Below are 16,534 nucleotides of genomic sequence, written 5' to 3'. Positions count from 1 at the left end.
TTTGCTCAGAAAACTGCTGGCAAGACCCTGCCCACATGGGGATGCTCCTCTCTCCAGCCCCCCCGGCTCCCTCAGCTCCAGCACCTTCACAGGGCTCCTCCTCCGGCAGCGGCTGGAGTAGCAGCAGGGCCTCCAGGGTGCCCCCCCAACATCCCGCCTCCCCCCAACATTCAAGCAGTAGTATTTATGATATGAGCCATGGACAGGTCATGGGCCATAATTTTTTGTTTCTTTCCCACCCTGTAACCCCCATATTCCTCATTTTTATATAATTGTGATATTGCATATAAAGCAGGCTGGTTGAGGCATCAGGGGAAAGGGCACGATCTGCTGAAAGTCATTTCTCTATCCATAGACGTGTATCATTAATGCATGTGAAGTTATGAGAATTGTGTCATATGATATGACAGCATCCTGGCCCCTGGGGGTATTGCTGAGATCTACCTGGGAACTGGGTCATCAGCTATCACAACTTTTGGACTGGGGACAGGGGGCCTGGGCGGGAGAGAGAGAGACAGTGTGTGTGTGTGTGTGTGTGTGTGTGTGTGTGTGTGTGTGTGTGTGTGTGTGTGTGTGTGTGTGTGTGTGTATTCCTACTGCTCCCTGCTGGATGGGATCATGTTCTGTTCATGGCAAACCCAGAGAAGTTAGATAAAAAAATCAAATCCTCTTGCTGGAAGGTTGCCACATCACCTGATTTTATTTCTCCCAATCCAGAGCCCTCACGCACAGGAACCCAAACCTGAGAGAGACAGAGCAGGCTGCTCCTTGCATAGAAGCCCATCTCCCGCATCATGCTCCAGGCTGGCTCTGTGCAGACTTTCACACTGCCCTGCACAGCCCCCTGCCTGCAAGCAGGGCCAGGAAAATCCTGCAAAGGACAGATTTTAAATACACTTCAGCTGAGCCGTGCCATGCGCCCATCCTCACTGACCTCTGCCGGACACATGCCCCAGCCCAGCTCTGCCTATTGCTGATGCTGTAGTGAGGCTGCCCCAGGGGGCATCTCCCAGGGCACAGTAAGAGCAGCAGCACATGGATGGCACAGGGCTGGTGTATTGCAGGTACAGATGTGGCAGGCGTGAGGCCATCAGTCCCAGGGGAAGGTCATGCTCAGACCCTGCATCCGCTCCTGGTAAACGGTGTCGAATCGCTGGCTCTGTGCCTCCGAGAGATGGTTCTTCCAGTCACCGCAGATCCCTGCAAGCCACAGGGGATATCATCTACGATGCTCCTCACGCCCTACCCACAGCCCCTGCCCCCACAAGCTCTGCTGGTGCCCCTCACTCCCAGCCCACAACCCCTGCCCCTCAGCCCTGCCCCCGCAAGCTCTACCCATGTCCCTCACTCCCAACCCACAGCCCCTGCCTCCCCAGTCCTGCCCCCACAGCTCTGCTGGTGCATCTCAGTCCCAGCTCGCAGACCCCTGCTAGCCCAGGCCTGGACTCACCTTTCCTCAGGAGCTCCCCCTTCTGGTGGTCCATGTACTCGGCCGGCATCTGGGAGAAGTTGGACATTTTGTTCCCCTTCATGCTCTGGAAGGAGGCGTTCTCCACCACCGCGGCCACTTGCTCCTCACTCAGCTCCTTCCCCAGGAAGTGGCAGATTCTCCGCACGCTGCCCTGCAGATCCTGGGGGAGAAACCCGCTGCCATGAAGAGGGTGATTGTAGGGCGACAATATTATGGTCCACCTGTGCCTCAGTTCCCTCCCCCCGCAGGGTTTTATTTTTCGCTGGGCACTGAGGAAGAGACCCTCAAGGGCAGAGGGCCTTGGCCATGAGCCACGTTGGCCACCTGAGGTCAGACCCTGTTCCAGGCCAGGGGCAGAGGAATGCAAAGGCCAGGAGGAGCCAACAGCTGGGACATGGACGCTGAGGCCTGGGGAGCTGGGGCTGCCAACACCCTAGAACAGCACCTGGCTGGAAGCCTTGGGCAGGGTTACGTGTGGGGATTCCTCAGGGGCGGGGTTCATGTGGGGTGGTTCGGGGGGGGCTACATGTGGGGGGGTTGTGGGGGCTACGTTTGGTGTCATCAGGGGGTGGGGTTATGTGTGGGCGTGACCCCAGGGCTGGAGTTATCTGGGTGTGGCCCAAGGGGGTGGTTTCCCTACCTGCTGCAGCTCCTCGTACGTGATAGAGAAGAAGTTCTCGTTGCCTTTCAGCCCCATCCAGCCAGTGACGTGGTCGAACCAGGAGCCATACACCACTGTGCAGGGGAGAGCGGCACGGTGACTCCAGAGCTGTCACCACCCGGCCCTCCACCCACTCTTCAATTTATAATTAAAGTGGTGCTGGGGCTCAAGCAATTTTTTTATGTTCATAACTGATGCAGCCAGACCGGAGGTGCCAGGGCTCTGAACTGCTAGGCCTGGAGGTGCAAAGCCCCTGAACTGCCAAGCCCAGAGGTGCTGGGGCCCTGAACTGCCAAGCCTGGAGGTGCCAGGGCCCTGGCACAACTTAAGCACTACCTCCACCTAAGTTTCCTCCATGGTGCGTGGCCGGACGTCCATGCAGCAGCTTCTTAACCCCACTCAGCAGCCTATTAAGCCCTGGGCAAAGAGCAGTTCAGAGCTGGCTGGGGATGCACAAACTGGATCCCATCGATGAGTGGCTGGGAGCCCAGGTATCAGGCGAGGGGAGGTTGCCTGCGTATCCCTAGCTGCAGCAGGGCCCCCGAGGGCCCTAGGGTGCTGCTCACCGTTCCCACTCAGGAAGTCCTCGAGGAAGGAGTCCAGTGAGCCAGGGTCCTTGAAGAAACGCATCAGCTTGGAGAAGTGGTACAGGGAGACCAGGACGTCCTTGGGGCAGCGCAGGGTGTAGATGATCTGGGGGGAGGGGAGGGGAGTCACTAACAATCCGGGGAGGGGGATGCCAAGTGAACTCAGCAATTAGCCACCCAACCCGGGCCGTCACCTCCCCACCCTCTGCATGGAGAAGGATTCGCCGCACCCTGCTGCCTGTTCTTTCACACGCCCACATTGCTGTAACTCACACCCAGCAGCAGCCCTGGATTCACCCCCCTCCTGACGCACAGCCCTGTCAGTGCCCCTGAATCCTGACTTGCAGCCCCTGCTCTCCCGCCTCTCACCTTGGCCTTGGAGCGCTGCAGGGACTTGGGGAAGAGCTGGACCGGGAGGTGGGAGCAGAGCAGCCGGGGGGGGGCGTATTTCAGGGCGGCCTCCAGCCCTGGTCCCTCCTCCACCCAGGGCGCCCGGTCCCAGTTCACCACGCTGCGCACCCAGCCGGGGTCCCCATCAGAACGGATCAGACTCAGAATCTCCAGCATCCAGTTAGTGCCTAGGGATGAAAGGGTTAATGGGCCTGAAACAACCCCTCAACCTGCTAGGTCCCCCTCTGCTCTCAGAGCCGGGGAGAGAACCCAGGAGTCCTGGCCCCCAGCCCCCATCAGCTGAGGTGCATTGACAGTGCTAAAATCAGAAGCTCTCACTGTGCTGTGCCAGGGGTCTCCTGGCCCTGCCAGTGGCTCTGGAGAAAGCTGGAGGTTAGAGTGTGTCTGCAGAGAGTCAGCCCAGCACCAGGTGGGTGAGTTGGGCCCCAGGGAGCAGCCTGCTTTCTCTCACTCTGGGCGGGGGAAGGGGTGCCCGGAGTCTGGCGTCTAGGAAATCAGGTCATGTGACAGGTTTGGTGTTTTCATCTAATGTCCGTGTGTGTGTCAGGACCCCCCTACACACACACACCCCCGCTCTCCCCTACCTGACTTGGGGTAGGTGATGTTGAAGACGTCGTCATCCTGCACCTGAAATTCATTCTCCACGTAGCTCAGATTCTCGGGGGAAAAATCCAGGCATGGGAACAGCACTCCCTTGTGGGTGAAGTATTGACGCGCCATGGCAGGGCTGGGACAGAGACAGACCTCCCGGCGTCAGTGTTGGTCCTTATGCACTACTAGGGGAGCTGTGCTGCAGGGAGCGCTGTGGAGGTCCTCTCTCCTGAAAGTCAGGGGTCTCCAGCACCTCAGCCTGGCAATGGGAGGCTCAGCTCTGCAGGGAGCAGGCTGAGGCTATTACTTGGTTTTCCCAGCCCAGAGCCAGCTACACCTTGGCACCAGCTGAGCTGATTCCTTGGCGTGCTCCCGGAACAACTCAAGGGCCTGTGCTGGTGTCTGCAGCTGGGAGAACAGTCCCGTGCCTGGGGTGAGAGCCCTCTGTGAGGGTGTGTAACAGGTCCAGACCCTCTGCTCCCCCCTCAGCAACCCTTGGACCCCGGCAGAGCCAGCGCCATTCAGCCTTCGGTGGCCCTGCCAAGCACAGCGAACCTTGGACCTGGGAGGAGCCAATGCCTTTAACCGCACCCCAGGGCCGTGCGCTGTCACAGCAGCTCATGACCCTGGGCTTCCTGTCCCTGGCAGATCCCTGCACCCCTTCCCAGCTGTGTCAGGTGCCCAGGTCTTGTATGGGAGTGGAGGGGGCAAGGGTGTGGCAGATCCTATCTTCCCACCCCCATGGGGAGGGGTCACTGATCTATGTGCTTTCATGGCAGTTACTAGGGGGTGGGGTCGGGTGAGGGGTTAAGCCCCTGCTGGTCGCTGCTGAGATCTCCCTGCGCTGAAGGGAACTGTCCAGGTCTCTAGACAGGGGGAGACTGGGAACGTGGGCACCGTCCCAGGCCATAAGGAGAGAGTATGAGTAGGTCTGTGCGTGGGATTGTGTGTACGTGTCTCCACAGGAGTTACTGGGGCCACTCCCCCTCTTGCGCCCCTGTGTGTCTTACCCCACCCTTTCTGCCCCCACAGCCACTCCACTGCCCACGGCTGGGACAATCCAGCCCCCCTCCCCTCAAGGCTAAGAGACGCCCATCTGAAGGCTGTGCTGAGAACTCAAAGGGTTAAAGCAGGGCCAGACCCGCCCCAGCTCCCGCTCGGTTGGGTAGAATCAGACCCTCTGGGTTCCCTATGCTGGGGAAACGGTTCCTAAGCCAAGTACTAGACTGGGCATGGCACCTAGAGCCTCATGAATCCCCAGATCAAGGGTCAAGATGAGCTGGGACCCAGTCACGGGGCTGAGAGCTGACTCCCCTGGCAATGCAGACTGAAGATGCTGCCTGAAATACCTTAACTCTGCCCTGGACCCATAGGTGCTGGAACTAGCACTGCAGGGGGGTTCACCTTGAAGTGGTTTCCATTATATCCAGGGTTTGCAGTTTAGTTCAATGGTTCTCAGCACCCCTATACACATTGCTCCAGCACCACTGCCTGGATCCCAGCCCAACCTTGGCTTGATGTGGTGTGGGCTATACAAGATGGACACACGGAGTTATAGACTCAGTGGCAGCATAGTGCAACCCAGAGAACCCAGGATGGGACCCAAGACTCCTGAGTCTTAGCTGCAGCTCTGGGAGGGGCTGTTAGAGGGCTTCCCCTTCACCCCCTCCCTTGGTTCCTCTCATGCAGACAGAAAGCAGAAGACCAGAAGTCTGAAGTGCATGCAATGCCACGGTTATTGGGGTTGCCTGATGGTGTCTGTTCCCCAGAGCTCCGTTCCCAGCTCTGACAGCGCCTGTGTCCCTGCTCCCCATCCCTAGTCCCCATTTCCCATCTCCTCCTTCTTAGCAGGCCCAAATATACCCACAAGGCACGCCCCTAGTCCCACCCCTTACAACCTATGGTCATGTTCCATTTTGGAGGGTCTTAAGTTGGGGTCTTCGTCCCACCCCTTGGGTATCCCCTGGGAGGGGTAAGGAGTTGGGGCAGTCTTCAACTGTTGGATTGTATATTACACTCCCCCCACGCCCAGTAACACTTTAACTGCTCTTACCTACTCCCATTATACCAACAAACCCAGGGGGTTTAGGCAAAAGCTACAGTTACCGTGTCTGTCTTTGATCACACGTATTAGTAGAACTGTATACCGAAAACTCACCAGGCAAGCCGAATCAAAGCCCTCTCTCAGGCAAAACTACAGGCCTGGATCCTACATTGACACTAATACTCCTAACACGCCACCTCTTTTCTTCTGGGACCCACCTTCCCAGGTGTCCCAGCCCGGGGAAAGCATCGGATGTATGGCCGCACATTTCCTGATAGCGCCAGGTATCAAGATGCCACGTGTCAGTGCTCCATCTGCCCCACTGCCCCCTGGGTGCCCGGCACTTTCCCTCCTATGGACATACTGCAAGTATATTCCAATCAGTGTCTCAGACTCCCCATTGTGATGGATCCGAGCAGGCTGGGTCTGGGTCATCTATTACGCTTTCGGTGGAGGGCCTCTTACATTACTCATATGTGACAACCAGTGGTTGTCCCCCTCAACCACTGCAGCATACATGGCAAGATTATATTAAGATAAGGTTTAAAATAAAAAAACAGTACAGAGTTTAAAGGCAGAAGTTTTTGGTTATCAGAGAATGATGTACAGCTTATCAAGAGGTGCGAAGTTGGGTTTCAGATCAGGTGTCATAAGGAATACATGAACTGCAATATCCGCCATTGGGGGTAAAAGGTTAACGGGTCCAAGTACAGACACTGAGATCAGAGTACGTTGTTCATAGAATGGTTATGTTGGGTGTGGGGTATAATGAGAGGATACGATGAGGAGGGTGGATTGACCCTCATTTGATGAGAGTTCAGTGAGTTTATGTTTCCAGTTCATATGGTCCAATGGACAAAGTCTCTCAGTCCTTTTCTCGTAGTCGATGCAGGATGTGGCTCCGGCTCAGGGTACTGTTGGTGGCCAGTGACGTGTTTGGTGGAAGTGTCCCTGGACTATCGGCTGGTGTCTGGGAGTAGCACACTTAATAAACGGGCCAATAGCCAGGCTAATCCACAGTAAGATAGTGAGCCCTGACCATTGTAATACAGTCCAACATCCGGGCCACCACCAGAAACACTGCTGCTCCTCCTCTGGATGGTGGAGGGACAGCTCTGTGGTTTGAGCATTGACTTGCTAAACCCAAGGATGTGAACTCAATCCTTCAGGGGTTGTTTTGGGGTCTCAGGATTGATCCTGCTTTGTGTAAAGGATTGGACTAGATACCTCTGGAGGTCCCTTCCAGTTCAAGTATTCTTATGCCAGGGTACACATCCTTTTCACACCACTCTGGAAAATCTATTTTAAATGTGGCCAGTTGTTGGCAGCTGCAGCGAGCTGCCTCTGCAGTGTTCATGGGCTCTTGTTCAGATCCTGGAGACCAGATATTCCCAGAGAAAGGGAGTAGTTACATTCCAAGCAAAACACCCCGTTTACCATATATACCTCCCCCGACCATGGCCCCATTTGCAACAGGCCCTTAATTCTACTCCTCCATGGCCCTCGAGGAGGGACCCATCCAAATACGTTCTCTGAACAAACACTTAACTGACTGTGTGTCCATTTTACACCATTGCATCCACCCCATTTATCCCCTAGTGGTTCCCAGCCAGCTCCTCCCTTTCTCATTACTCCCATAGGGCTCATGAGGACCCACCTTAGTTGCTGCCCCATTTTAAGGTACCAGGGTAACTATTACACAGGTGCGAGCCCCACAGTTGAGCTTTTTGTATTCCCAAACACACCTCCCCCCAGGTTCGCCTTCAAAAGCCACTCCCCACCCACGTCCCGAGGTCCCCTGGCCATGGGGTTACCCTCAGCTTCACCTCCGCCGCCCTCTTCCCCAGCCTTTCGCAGTCGCAGCCAGTTGCTGTGCCAGTAGCTCATCCATTTGGTGTTGAACTTTTACAGTATATTTTATTAATTGCTTAGTTACCCAACTGGTCCCTAAATTCCACACACCCGACCCCGTGGTTGCTGCTGCCCACAAATCCCTTTTCCAGCAACAAGCCCATGGGTGTCCCCTCACCCACCACAGAAATTGCTGCTTCAACCCTTCTAGGGATGTGCTGCAGCTGGGGTGTACCCGGCACGGCTGGCTTCAGGCACCAGCCGACCAAGCACATGCCTGGGGCGGCACCTTGTAAGGGGCGGCTAATCTTTGAGGGCGGAGCAGTTCTCAGGGTTGGGGTTTTTTTGGTTCGGCGGAGCAGCGCTCAATGGTTTTTGTTTGTTTGTTGTGGCCAGGACCTGCTTAGCTGTTGTTTGTTTCTGCAGGGCGGTGCGGAGCTGGTGGGGTTGTTTGGGCAGAGTGGCACGGCGCTGGGGGGGTTGTTTCTGCAGGGCGGTGCAGCGCTGGGGGGATTGTTTCTGCAGGGTGGTGCAGCGCTGGGGAGGTTGTTTGGGCAGGGTGGTGCAGTGCTGGAGGGGTTGTTTGGGAAGGGTGGCGTGTCGCTCTGGGGGCTTTGTTTGGGCATGGTGGTGTTGCGCTGGGGGAGTTGTTTCTGCAGGGCTGTACGGTGCTGGGGGGATTGTTTCTGCAGGGCGGTGTGGCGCTGTGGGGATTGTTTGGGCAGGGTGGCGCGGTGCTGGGGGGGTTGTTTCTGCAGGGCGGTGCGGCACTAGGGGTGTTGTTTGAGAAGGGTGTGCGGCGCTGGGGGAGTTGTTTGGGCAGGGTGGCGTGGCGCTCTGGGGGAGGTTGGCAGGGTGGGACAGCGCTCGGGCAGCGGGGGTTGTTTCAGCAGGGCAGTGTCTTTTTTTCTTTTTTTGATTGGGGCAGCAAAAGAGTTAGAGCTGGTCCTGGTATCCGGTCCACTCACCATTCTCTAGGGTGTGCCACCTCCTCCATGTTATGCACTGGAAAGACCGCTTGAAAAGTGCTGGTTGCACCTGCACCCACAGTGACTTCCACGTCTTTCCCAAACAGGGGGGTATTTCTGGCTCCATGATGCTACTAGCTTAAATCTAAATTTTCACACCTTGGCATCCATATTACCTGTAGGGTTACATTCTGCAAAGTGGTTACATTATCATACAGCCAGCGTCCCAGGAGAGACTTTATCCCAACTGTGATGTGTCCGTGACAACTGCACACCCAGGGATTTTCTTCTGTGCAGGTACCGTTATGATTACCCATGGTAACATCACAGGTAATAATTAACCACTAGACCCCACCCCACTCCCAGAGCTGGGAAAAGAACCCTGGAGTCCTGCCACCCAACCTCCCCCCCTCCCATTTTAATCACTAGACCCCATCCCCCTCCCATAGCCAGGCAAGAACCCTGCTGTGTGCGATAGTCTCCTGTAGTAAGGGCATGTGCTGCTGCCATGGGAGGTCATTGGGTGATGCCGTGGGGGCAGGAGGGGGCGGTGCAGCCCAAGTGGCTACATTACCCTCTGCCTCCGGTCCTGGACTCAGAACAAGGACAGGCAGGGTAGGGATGACGCTTCTCCACCCTGACGGCCAATATAGACCTGGCAGAGGAGTGAGCCAGCCATTCGCCAGGCAGGGGTGAGCGCATCTCCCTCCAGTCACACCGCTTGGGCAAACAGGAGGAATCCAGCCTGGGCCGGGTGCAGAGACAGGCGGCCGGAGGCCTGGGGAGCTGAGCGGGGTGAGCCCCCGTTGGGACTGGCAGCCGGGAACGTAGAGCCATTGGCCAGGCAGGGACGAGCCATCAGGGCTTTGCTCAGAAAACTGGTGGCAAGACCCTGCCCACATGGGGATGCTTCTCTCTACAGCCCCCGCCGGCTCCCTTGGCTCCAGCACCTTCACAGGGCTCGCCTTCCGGCAGCGGCTGGAGTAGCAGCAGGCCCTCCAGGGCGCGCCCCCCACAACATCCTGCCTCCCCTGAAGATTCAAGCAGTAGTATTTATGATGTGACTCATGGGCCATAATTTTTTGTTTCTTCCTCGTACTGTAACCCCCATATTCCTCATTTTTATGTAACCCTTCTGCCCCTCTGAGTTGGCAGCAACAAGGGCCGGGTTCAGTATCCAGGGGTTCCGTTTCAGTAACACAATGCATAACCGGCTCGAGCCCCCACCCAGTGACCTGGGACACTCACATACCACACCCCCCTGGGCGCCTCTAGGAGGCAATACTTCCCCTCTCGCAAGCACGGAGTCTGAGTGTAGCAAAATCTTTTTAATAAAGGAAGGAATCAATGCGGCATCCCATTGGAGAAACACCACAAACAGGGTTATAACACAAACCATAAACAAAAACCCACCTCCAAGTACGTTTGGCACTGTCCTTTTTCCCCTTAGGGTTTTAAGTCCAATCACCCCAATGTCCAACAACCCAAAAGTGTCTGGTCAATGCCACCCCAGAGTTCAAGAGTTTATCTGTAGAGGTCCCTCCCCCCAGCCTGGATAGAAAGGGGCACCTTACGTGGTCCGGGGCCAACTGCCCTGCCTCTCCGTGGGTTCTGCTCCTGCCTTCTCCACGAACTGCTCCGCTTTACCAGCTGCTCCACTCTGCTCCTCCAGCCGTCCTCAGAAACTGCTCCGCTCCACCAGCTGCTCTGCTCCACGAGCTGCTCTGCAAACTGCTCGGCTCTGCTCGCTCTGTGGGCCGCTCCACCCGTCCCACAGCTACTCCGCTCTGCCAGCCGCTCCGCTGCCACCAGCTGGCCCGTGATGCACTCCAGCCATCCCCACAGCTGCTCCACTCCACGAGCTGCTCTGTTCCACAGTATATCTTCAGGCTCCCCTACTAGTTAGCACCGTACTCAGTGCTCTCAGCTCAGTAATTTCAGCTCTTTAGTGATTTTAACTCCTAGTGATCTCAGCTCGTAGTAGGGGAGCCCCAGTGCTAGTGCACCATTAGCCCAAAGTGAGCTCAGCTCAGTAACCTGTATTTAGAGTCTTGAGGGAATAAAAAAAAAAAAACTCTGACACACCACAGTAGAGAGAAGGGGGTAGAACTGGAGTCTCTGGCTCCACAAGGAGACTGCACCACCAGCCACAAATACCTGACCCAGCCTCTTTCCATTCACTGGGGGGTTGGAACCCATGTCCCTTGTCTAGCAAGTACCACCCAATTGAGGGTGAGACATTTGTCACCAAGCAGTCCAACAGCTCGGCAGTCTGGGATAGGTTAGGTGTGCCTATGCAAATACACTCTCTGACATTCTTTCCACCAGATGTCAGGATAGAGCTTATCCTGACTCTACTTACATCTATATAATTGTGATATTGCATATAAAGCAGGCTGGGTGAGGCAGCAGGGGAAAGGGCACGATCTGCTGAAAGTCATTTCTCTATCCATAGACGTGTATCATTAATGCATGTGAAGTTATGACAATTGTGTTGTATGGTATGACAGCATCCTGGCCCCTGGGGGTATTGCTGGGATCTACCTGGGAACTGGGTCACCAGCTATCACAACTTTTGGAATGGGGACGGGGGGCCTGGGCGGGAGAGAGAAGGAGAGTGTGAGTGGGTGTGTGCCTGTGTGCATTCCTACTGCTTCCTACTGCTCCCTGCTGGATAGGATCATGTTCTGTTTATGGCAAACCCAGAGAAGTTAGATAAAAAAAACAAATCCTCTTGCTGGAAGGTTGCCACATCACCTGATTTTATTTCTTCCAATCCAGAGCCCACACGCACAGGAACCCAAACCCGAGAGAGACAGAGCAGGCTGCTCCCTGCACAGAGGCCCATCTCCTGTATCATGCTCCAGGCTGGCTCTGTGCAGACTTTCACACTGCCCTGCACAGGCCCCTGCCTGCAAGCAGGACCAGGAAAATGCTGCAATGGACAGATTTTAAATACACTTCAGCTGAGCCGTGCCATGCGCGTGTCCTCACTGACCTCTGCCGGATACATGCCCCAGACCAGCTCTGCCTTTTGCTAATGCTGTAGTGAGGCTGCCTCAAGGGGCATCTCCCAGGACACAGTAAGAGCAGCAGCAGATGAATGGCACAGGGCTGGTGTATTGCAGGTATAGACGTGGCAGGCGTGAGGCCATCAGTCCCAGGGGAAGGTCATGCCCAGACCCTGCATCCGCTCCTGGTAAACGGTGTCGAATCGCTGGCTCTGTGCCTCTGAGAGATGGTTCCGCCAGTCACCGCAGATCCCTGCAAACCACAGGGGATATGGTCTAGGGTGCCCCTCATTCCCAACCCACAGCCCCTGCCCCCAGACCTGCCCCCACAAGCTCTCCTGGTGCCCCTCACTCCCAGCCCACAGCATCTGCCCCTCAGCCCTGCCCCCGCAGCTCTGCTGGTGCCCCTCACTCCCAACCCACAGCCCCTACCCCCCAGCCCTGCCCCTGCAGCTCTGCTGATGCACCTCAGTCCCAGCTCGCAGACCCCTGCTAGCCCAGGCCTGGACTCACCTTTCCTCAGGAGCTCCCCCTTCTGGTGGTCCATGTACTCGTCCGGCAGCTGGGAGAAGTTGGACATTTTGTTCCCCTTCATGCTCTGGAAGGAGGCGTTCTCCACCACCGCGGCCACTTGCTCCTCACTCAGCTCCTTCCCCAGGAAGTGGCAGATTCTCCGCACGCTGCCCTGCAGATCCTGGGGGAGACACCCGCTGCCATGAAGAGGGTGATTCTAGGGTGACAATTTTATGGTCCACCTGTGCCTCAGTTCCCTCCCCCCGCAGGGTCCTACTCCCCGCTGGGCGCTGAGGAAGAGACCCTCAAGGGCAGAGGGCCTTGGCCATGAGCCACGTTGGCCACCTGAGGTCAGACCCTGTTCCAGGCCAGGGGCAGAGGAATGCAAAGGCCAGGAGAAGCCAACAGCCGGGACAAGGACGCCGAGGCCTGGGGAGCTGGGGCTGGTAACACCTTAGAACAGCACCTGGCCGGGGCCCTGGGGCGGGGTTACGTGTGGGGATGGCTCAGGGGCGGGGTTCATGTGGGGTGGCTCGGGGGGGGCTACATGTGGGGTGGTTGGGGGGGCTACGTTTGGTGACATCAGGGGGTGGGGTTATGTGTGGGCGTGACCACAGGACTGGAGTTATCTGGGTGTGGCCCAAGGGGGTGGTTTCCCTACCTGCTGCAACTCCTCGTACGTGATAGAGAAGAAGTTCTCGTTGCCTTTCAGCCCCATCCAGCCGGTGACGTGGTCGAACCAGGAGCCATACACCACTGTGCAGGGGAGAGCGGAACGGTGACTCCAGAGCTGGCACCACCTGGCCCTCCACCCACTCTTCAATTTATAATTAAAGTGGTGCCGGGGCTCAAGCAATTTTTTTATGTTCATAACTGATGCAGCCAGACCGGAAGTGCTGGGTCTCTGATCTGCCAAGCCTGGAGGTGCCGGGGCCCTGAACTGCCAAGCCCGGAGGTGCCAGGGCTCTGAACTGCCAAGCTGGGAGGTGCCAGGGCCCTGAACTGCCAAGCCCGGAGGTCCCAGGGCCCTGGCACAACGTAAGCACTACCTCCACCTAAGTTCCCTCCATGATGCGCAACCGGACGGCCATGCAGCAGCTTCTTAAGCCCCACTCAGCAGCCTATTAAGCCCTGGGCAAAGAGCAGCTCAGAGCTGGCTGGGGATGCACAAACGGGATCCCATCAGTGAGTGGCTGGGAGCCCAGGCATCAGGCGGGGGGAGGCTGCCTGCATGTCCCTAGCTGCAGCAGGGCCCCGAGGGCCCCAGGGTGCTGCTCACCGTTCCCGCTCAGAAAGTCCTCTAGGAAGGACTCCAGTGAGCCAGGGTCCCTGATGAAATGCACCAGCTTGGAGAAGTGGTACAGTGAGACCAGGACGTCCTTGGGGCAGCGCAGGGTGTAGATGATCTGGGGGGAGGAGAGGGGGGTCACTAACAATCAGGAGAGGGGGATGCCAAGTGAACCCAGCAATTAGTCACCCAACCCGGGCCGTCACCTCCCCACCCTCTGCATGGAGAAGGATTCGCCACACCCTGCTGCCTGTTCTTTCACATGCCCACATTGCGGTAACTCACACCCAGCAGCAGCCCTGGATTCACCCCCCTCCTGACGCACAGCCCCGTTGGTGCCCCTGAATCCTGATTTGCAGCCCCTGCTCTCCCGCCTCTCACCTTGGCCTTGGAGCGCTGCAGGGACTTGGGAAAGAGCTGGACGGGGAGGTGGGAGCAGAGCAGCCGGGGCGGGGGGTATTTCAGGGCGGCCTCCAGCCCCGGCCGGTTCTCCACCCAGGGTGCCCGGTCCCAGTTCACCACGCTGCGCACCCAGCCGGGGTCCCCATCAGAACGGATCAGACTCAGAATCTCCAGCATCCAGTTAGTGCCTAGGGATGAAAGGGTTAATGGACCTGAAACAACCTCTCAACCTACCAGGTTTCCGTCTGCTCCCAGAGCCGGGGAGAGAACCTGGGAATCCTGGCCCCCAGCCCCCATGAACTCAGGTGCATTGACAGAGCTAAAATCAGAAGCTCTCACTGTGCTGTGCCAGGGGTCTCCTGGCCCTGCCGGTAGCTCTGGAGAAAGCCGGAGGTTAGAGTGTGTCCGCAGAGAGTCAGCCCAGCACCAGGTGGGTGAGTTGGGCCCCAGGGAGCAGCCTGCTTTGTCTCACTCTGGGCAGGGGGAAGGGTGCCCGGAGTCTAGCGTCTAGGAAATCAGGTCACGTGACAGGTTTGGTGTTTCCATCTAATGTCCGTGTGTGTGTCAGGACCCCCCTACACACACACACACACACTCTTCCCTACCTGACTTGGGGTAGGTGATGCTGAAGACGTCGTCATCCTGCACCTGAAATTCATTCTCCATGTAGCTCAGATTCTCCAGGGAATAATCCAGGCATGGGAACAGCACTCCCTTGTGGGTGAAGTATTCACTCGCCATGGCAGGGCTGGGACAGAGACAGACCTCCCAGCGTCAGTGTTGGTCCCTATGCGCTACTAGGGGAGCTGTGCTGCAGGGAGCGCTGTGGTGGTCCTCTCTCCTGAGAGTCAGGGGTCTCCAGCACCTCAGCCTGGCAATGGGAGGCTCAGCTCTGCAGGGAGCAGGCTGAGGCTATTACTTGGCTCTCCCAGCCCAGAGCCAGCTGCACCTTGGCACCAGATGAGCTGATTCCTTGGCGTGCTCCCGGAGCAACTCAAGGGCCTGTGCTGGTGTCTGCAGCAGGGAGAACAGTCCTGTGCCTGGGGTGAGAGCCCTCTGTGAGGGTGTGTAACAGGTCCAGGCCCTCTGCTCCCTCCTCAGCAACCCTTGGACCCGGGCAGAGCCAGCCCCATTCAACCTTCGGTGACACTGCCAGGCACAGCGACCCTTGGACCTGGGAGGATCCGATGCCTTTAACCCCGCTCCAGGGCCCTGCACTGTCACAGCAGCTCATGACTCAGGGGTGCCTGTCCCTGGCAGGTCCCTGCACCCCTTCCCAGCTGTGTCGGGTGCCCAGGGTCTTATGCGGGAATGGAGGGGGCAAGGGTGTGGCAGATCCTGTCTTCCCACCCCCGCGGGGAGGGGTCACTGATCTATGTGCTTTCATGGCAGTGGGGGATGGTTACTAGGCTTGGAGGTGGGGCTGGGGGGCGGTTAAGCCCCTGCTGGTCGCTGCTGAGATCTCCCTGCACTGAAGGGAACTGTCCCGGTCTCTAGACAGGGAGAGACTGGGATGTGGGTACCGTCCCAGGGCATAAGGAGAGAGTTTGTGTAGGTCTGTGTGTGGGATTGTGTTAATGTGTCTCCACAGGAGTTACTGGGACCACTCCCTCTCTTGCGCCCCTGTGTGTTTTACCCCACCCTCTCTGCCCCGATAGCCACTCCACTGCCCATGGCTGGGCCAGTCCGACCCCCTCTCCCCAGTTCTGAGAGATGCCCATCTGAAGGCTGTGCTGAGAACTCAAAGGGTTAAAGCAGGGCCAGACACACCCCAGCTCCGGCTCGGCTCGGTGGAATCAGATCCTCTGGGTTCCCTGTGCTGGGAAAATGGTTCCTACGCCAAGTACTAGACCGGGCATCGCCCCCAGAGCCTCGGGAATCCCCAGATCAAGAGTCAAGCTGAGCTGGGTCCAGTCGCAGGGCTGAGAGCTGACTCCCTTGGCAATGCAGAGTGAAGGTGCTGCCTGAAATCCCATTAACTCTGCCCTGGACCCATAGGTGCTGGAACTAGCAGTGACGGGGGGGTGCGACTTGAAGAGGTTTTCATAATATCCAGGGTTTACAGTTTAGTTCAATGGCTCTCAGCAAACCTATACACATTGTTCTAGCACTGCTGCCTGGATCCCAGCCCAAATTTGGCCTGATGTGGTCTGGGCTGTACATGATGGACACACAGAGTTATAGACTAAGGGGCAGCACAGTGCAGCCTAGAGAACCCAGGAGGGGACCCAGGACTCCTGAGTTCTAGCTGCAGCTCTGGGAGGGGCTGTTAGAGGGGTTCCCCTTCACCTCTTCCCTTGGTTCCTCTCATGCAGACAGAAAGCAGAAGACCAGAGGTCTGAAGTGCAGGCAATGCCACGGTTATTGGGGTTGGCCGATGGTGTCTGTTCCCCAGACCTCCGTTCCCAGCTCTGACAGAGCCTGTGTCCCCGCTTCGCGTCCCCAATTCCCACCACCTCCTTCTTAGCAGGCCCAAATATACCCACAAGACACGCCCCTAGTCCCACCCCTTACAACCTATGGTCATGTTCCGTTTTGGAAGGTCATGAGTTGGGGTCTTAGTCCCACCCCTTGGGTACCCTCTGGGAGGGGTAAGGAGTTGGGGCAGTCTTCAACTGTTGGCTTGTATATTACACTCCCCCCACGCCCAGTAACACTTTAACTGCTCTTATCTATTCCCATTATACCAACAAACCCAGTGAGTTTAGGCAAAAGCTACAGTTACCGTGTCTGTCT

General features: G+C 57.1%; 2 protein-coding genes across 2 annotated transcripts; both read right to left on the bottom strand.

Annotated features, from left to right (window-relative positions):
• Positions 1-930: 930 nt before the first annotated feature.
• On the bottom strand, positions 931-14,624 carry LOC127038447 (sulfotransferase 2B1-like). The gene is made up of 7 exons (XM_050931069.1): positions 14,564-14,624; positions 3,715-3,874; positions 3,089-3,297; positions 2,699-2,825; positions 2,112-2,206; positions 1,451-1,631; positions 931-1,200 (listed from the first exon to the last, which is right to left on the bottom strand). Exons 2-7 carry the CDS (start codon positions 3,848-3,850, stop codon positions 1,091-1,093), a joined length of 858 nt encoding a protein of 285 aa, XP_050787026.1. The 5' UTR covers positions 3,851-3,874; positions 14,564-14,624; the 3' UTR covers positions 931-1,090.
• On the bottom strand, positions 11,739-14,539 carry LOC127038451 (sulfotransferase 2B1-like). The gene is made up of 6 exons (XM_050931072.1): positions 14,404-14,539; positions 13,778-13,986; positions 13,388-13,514; positions 12,770-12,864; positions 12,109-12,289; positions 11,739-11,848 (listed from the first exon to the last, which is right to left on the bottom strand). The coding sequence occupies exons 1-6, from the start codon at positions 14,537-14,539 to the stop codon at positions 11,739-11,741; spliced, it is 858 nt and encodes a 285-aa protein (XP_050787029.1).
• Positions 14,625-16,534: the final 1,910 nt, after the last annotated feature.

Source organism: Gopherus flavomarginatus, chromosome 20, assembly GCF_025201925.1.
Source record: "Gopherus flavomarginatus isolate rGopFla2 chromosome 20, rGopFla2.mat.asm, whole genome shotgun sequence".
Taxonomy (NCBI): Eukaryota; Metazoa; Chordata; order Testudines; family Testudinidae; genus Gopherus; species Gopherus flavomarginatus.
Note: the sequence above shows the minus strand (reverse complement) of the source record. Positions and strands in the feature narration are given on the sequence as shown.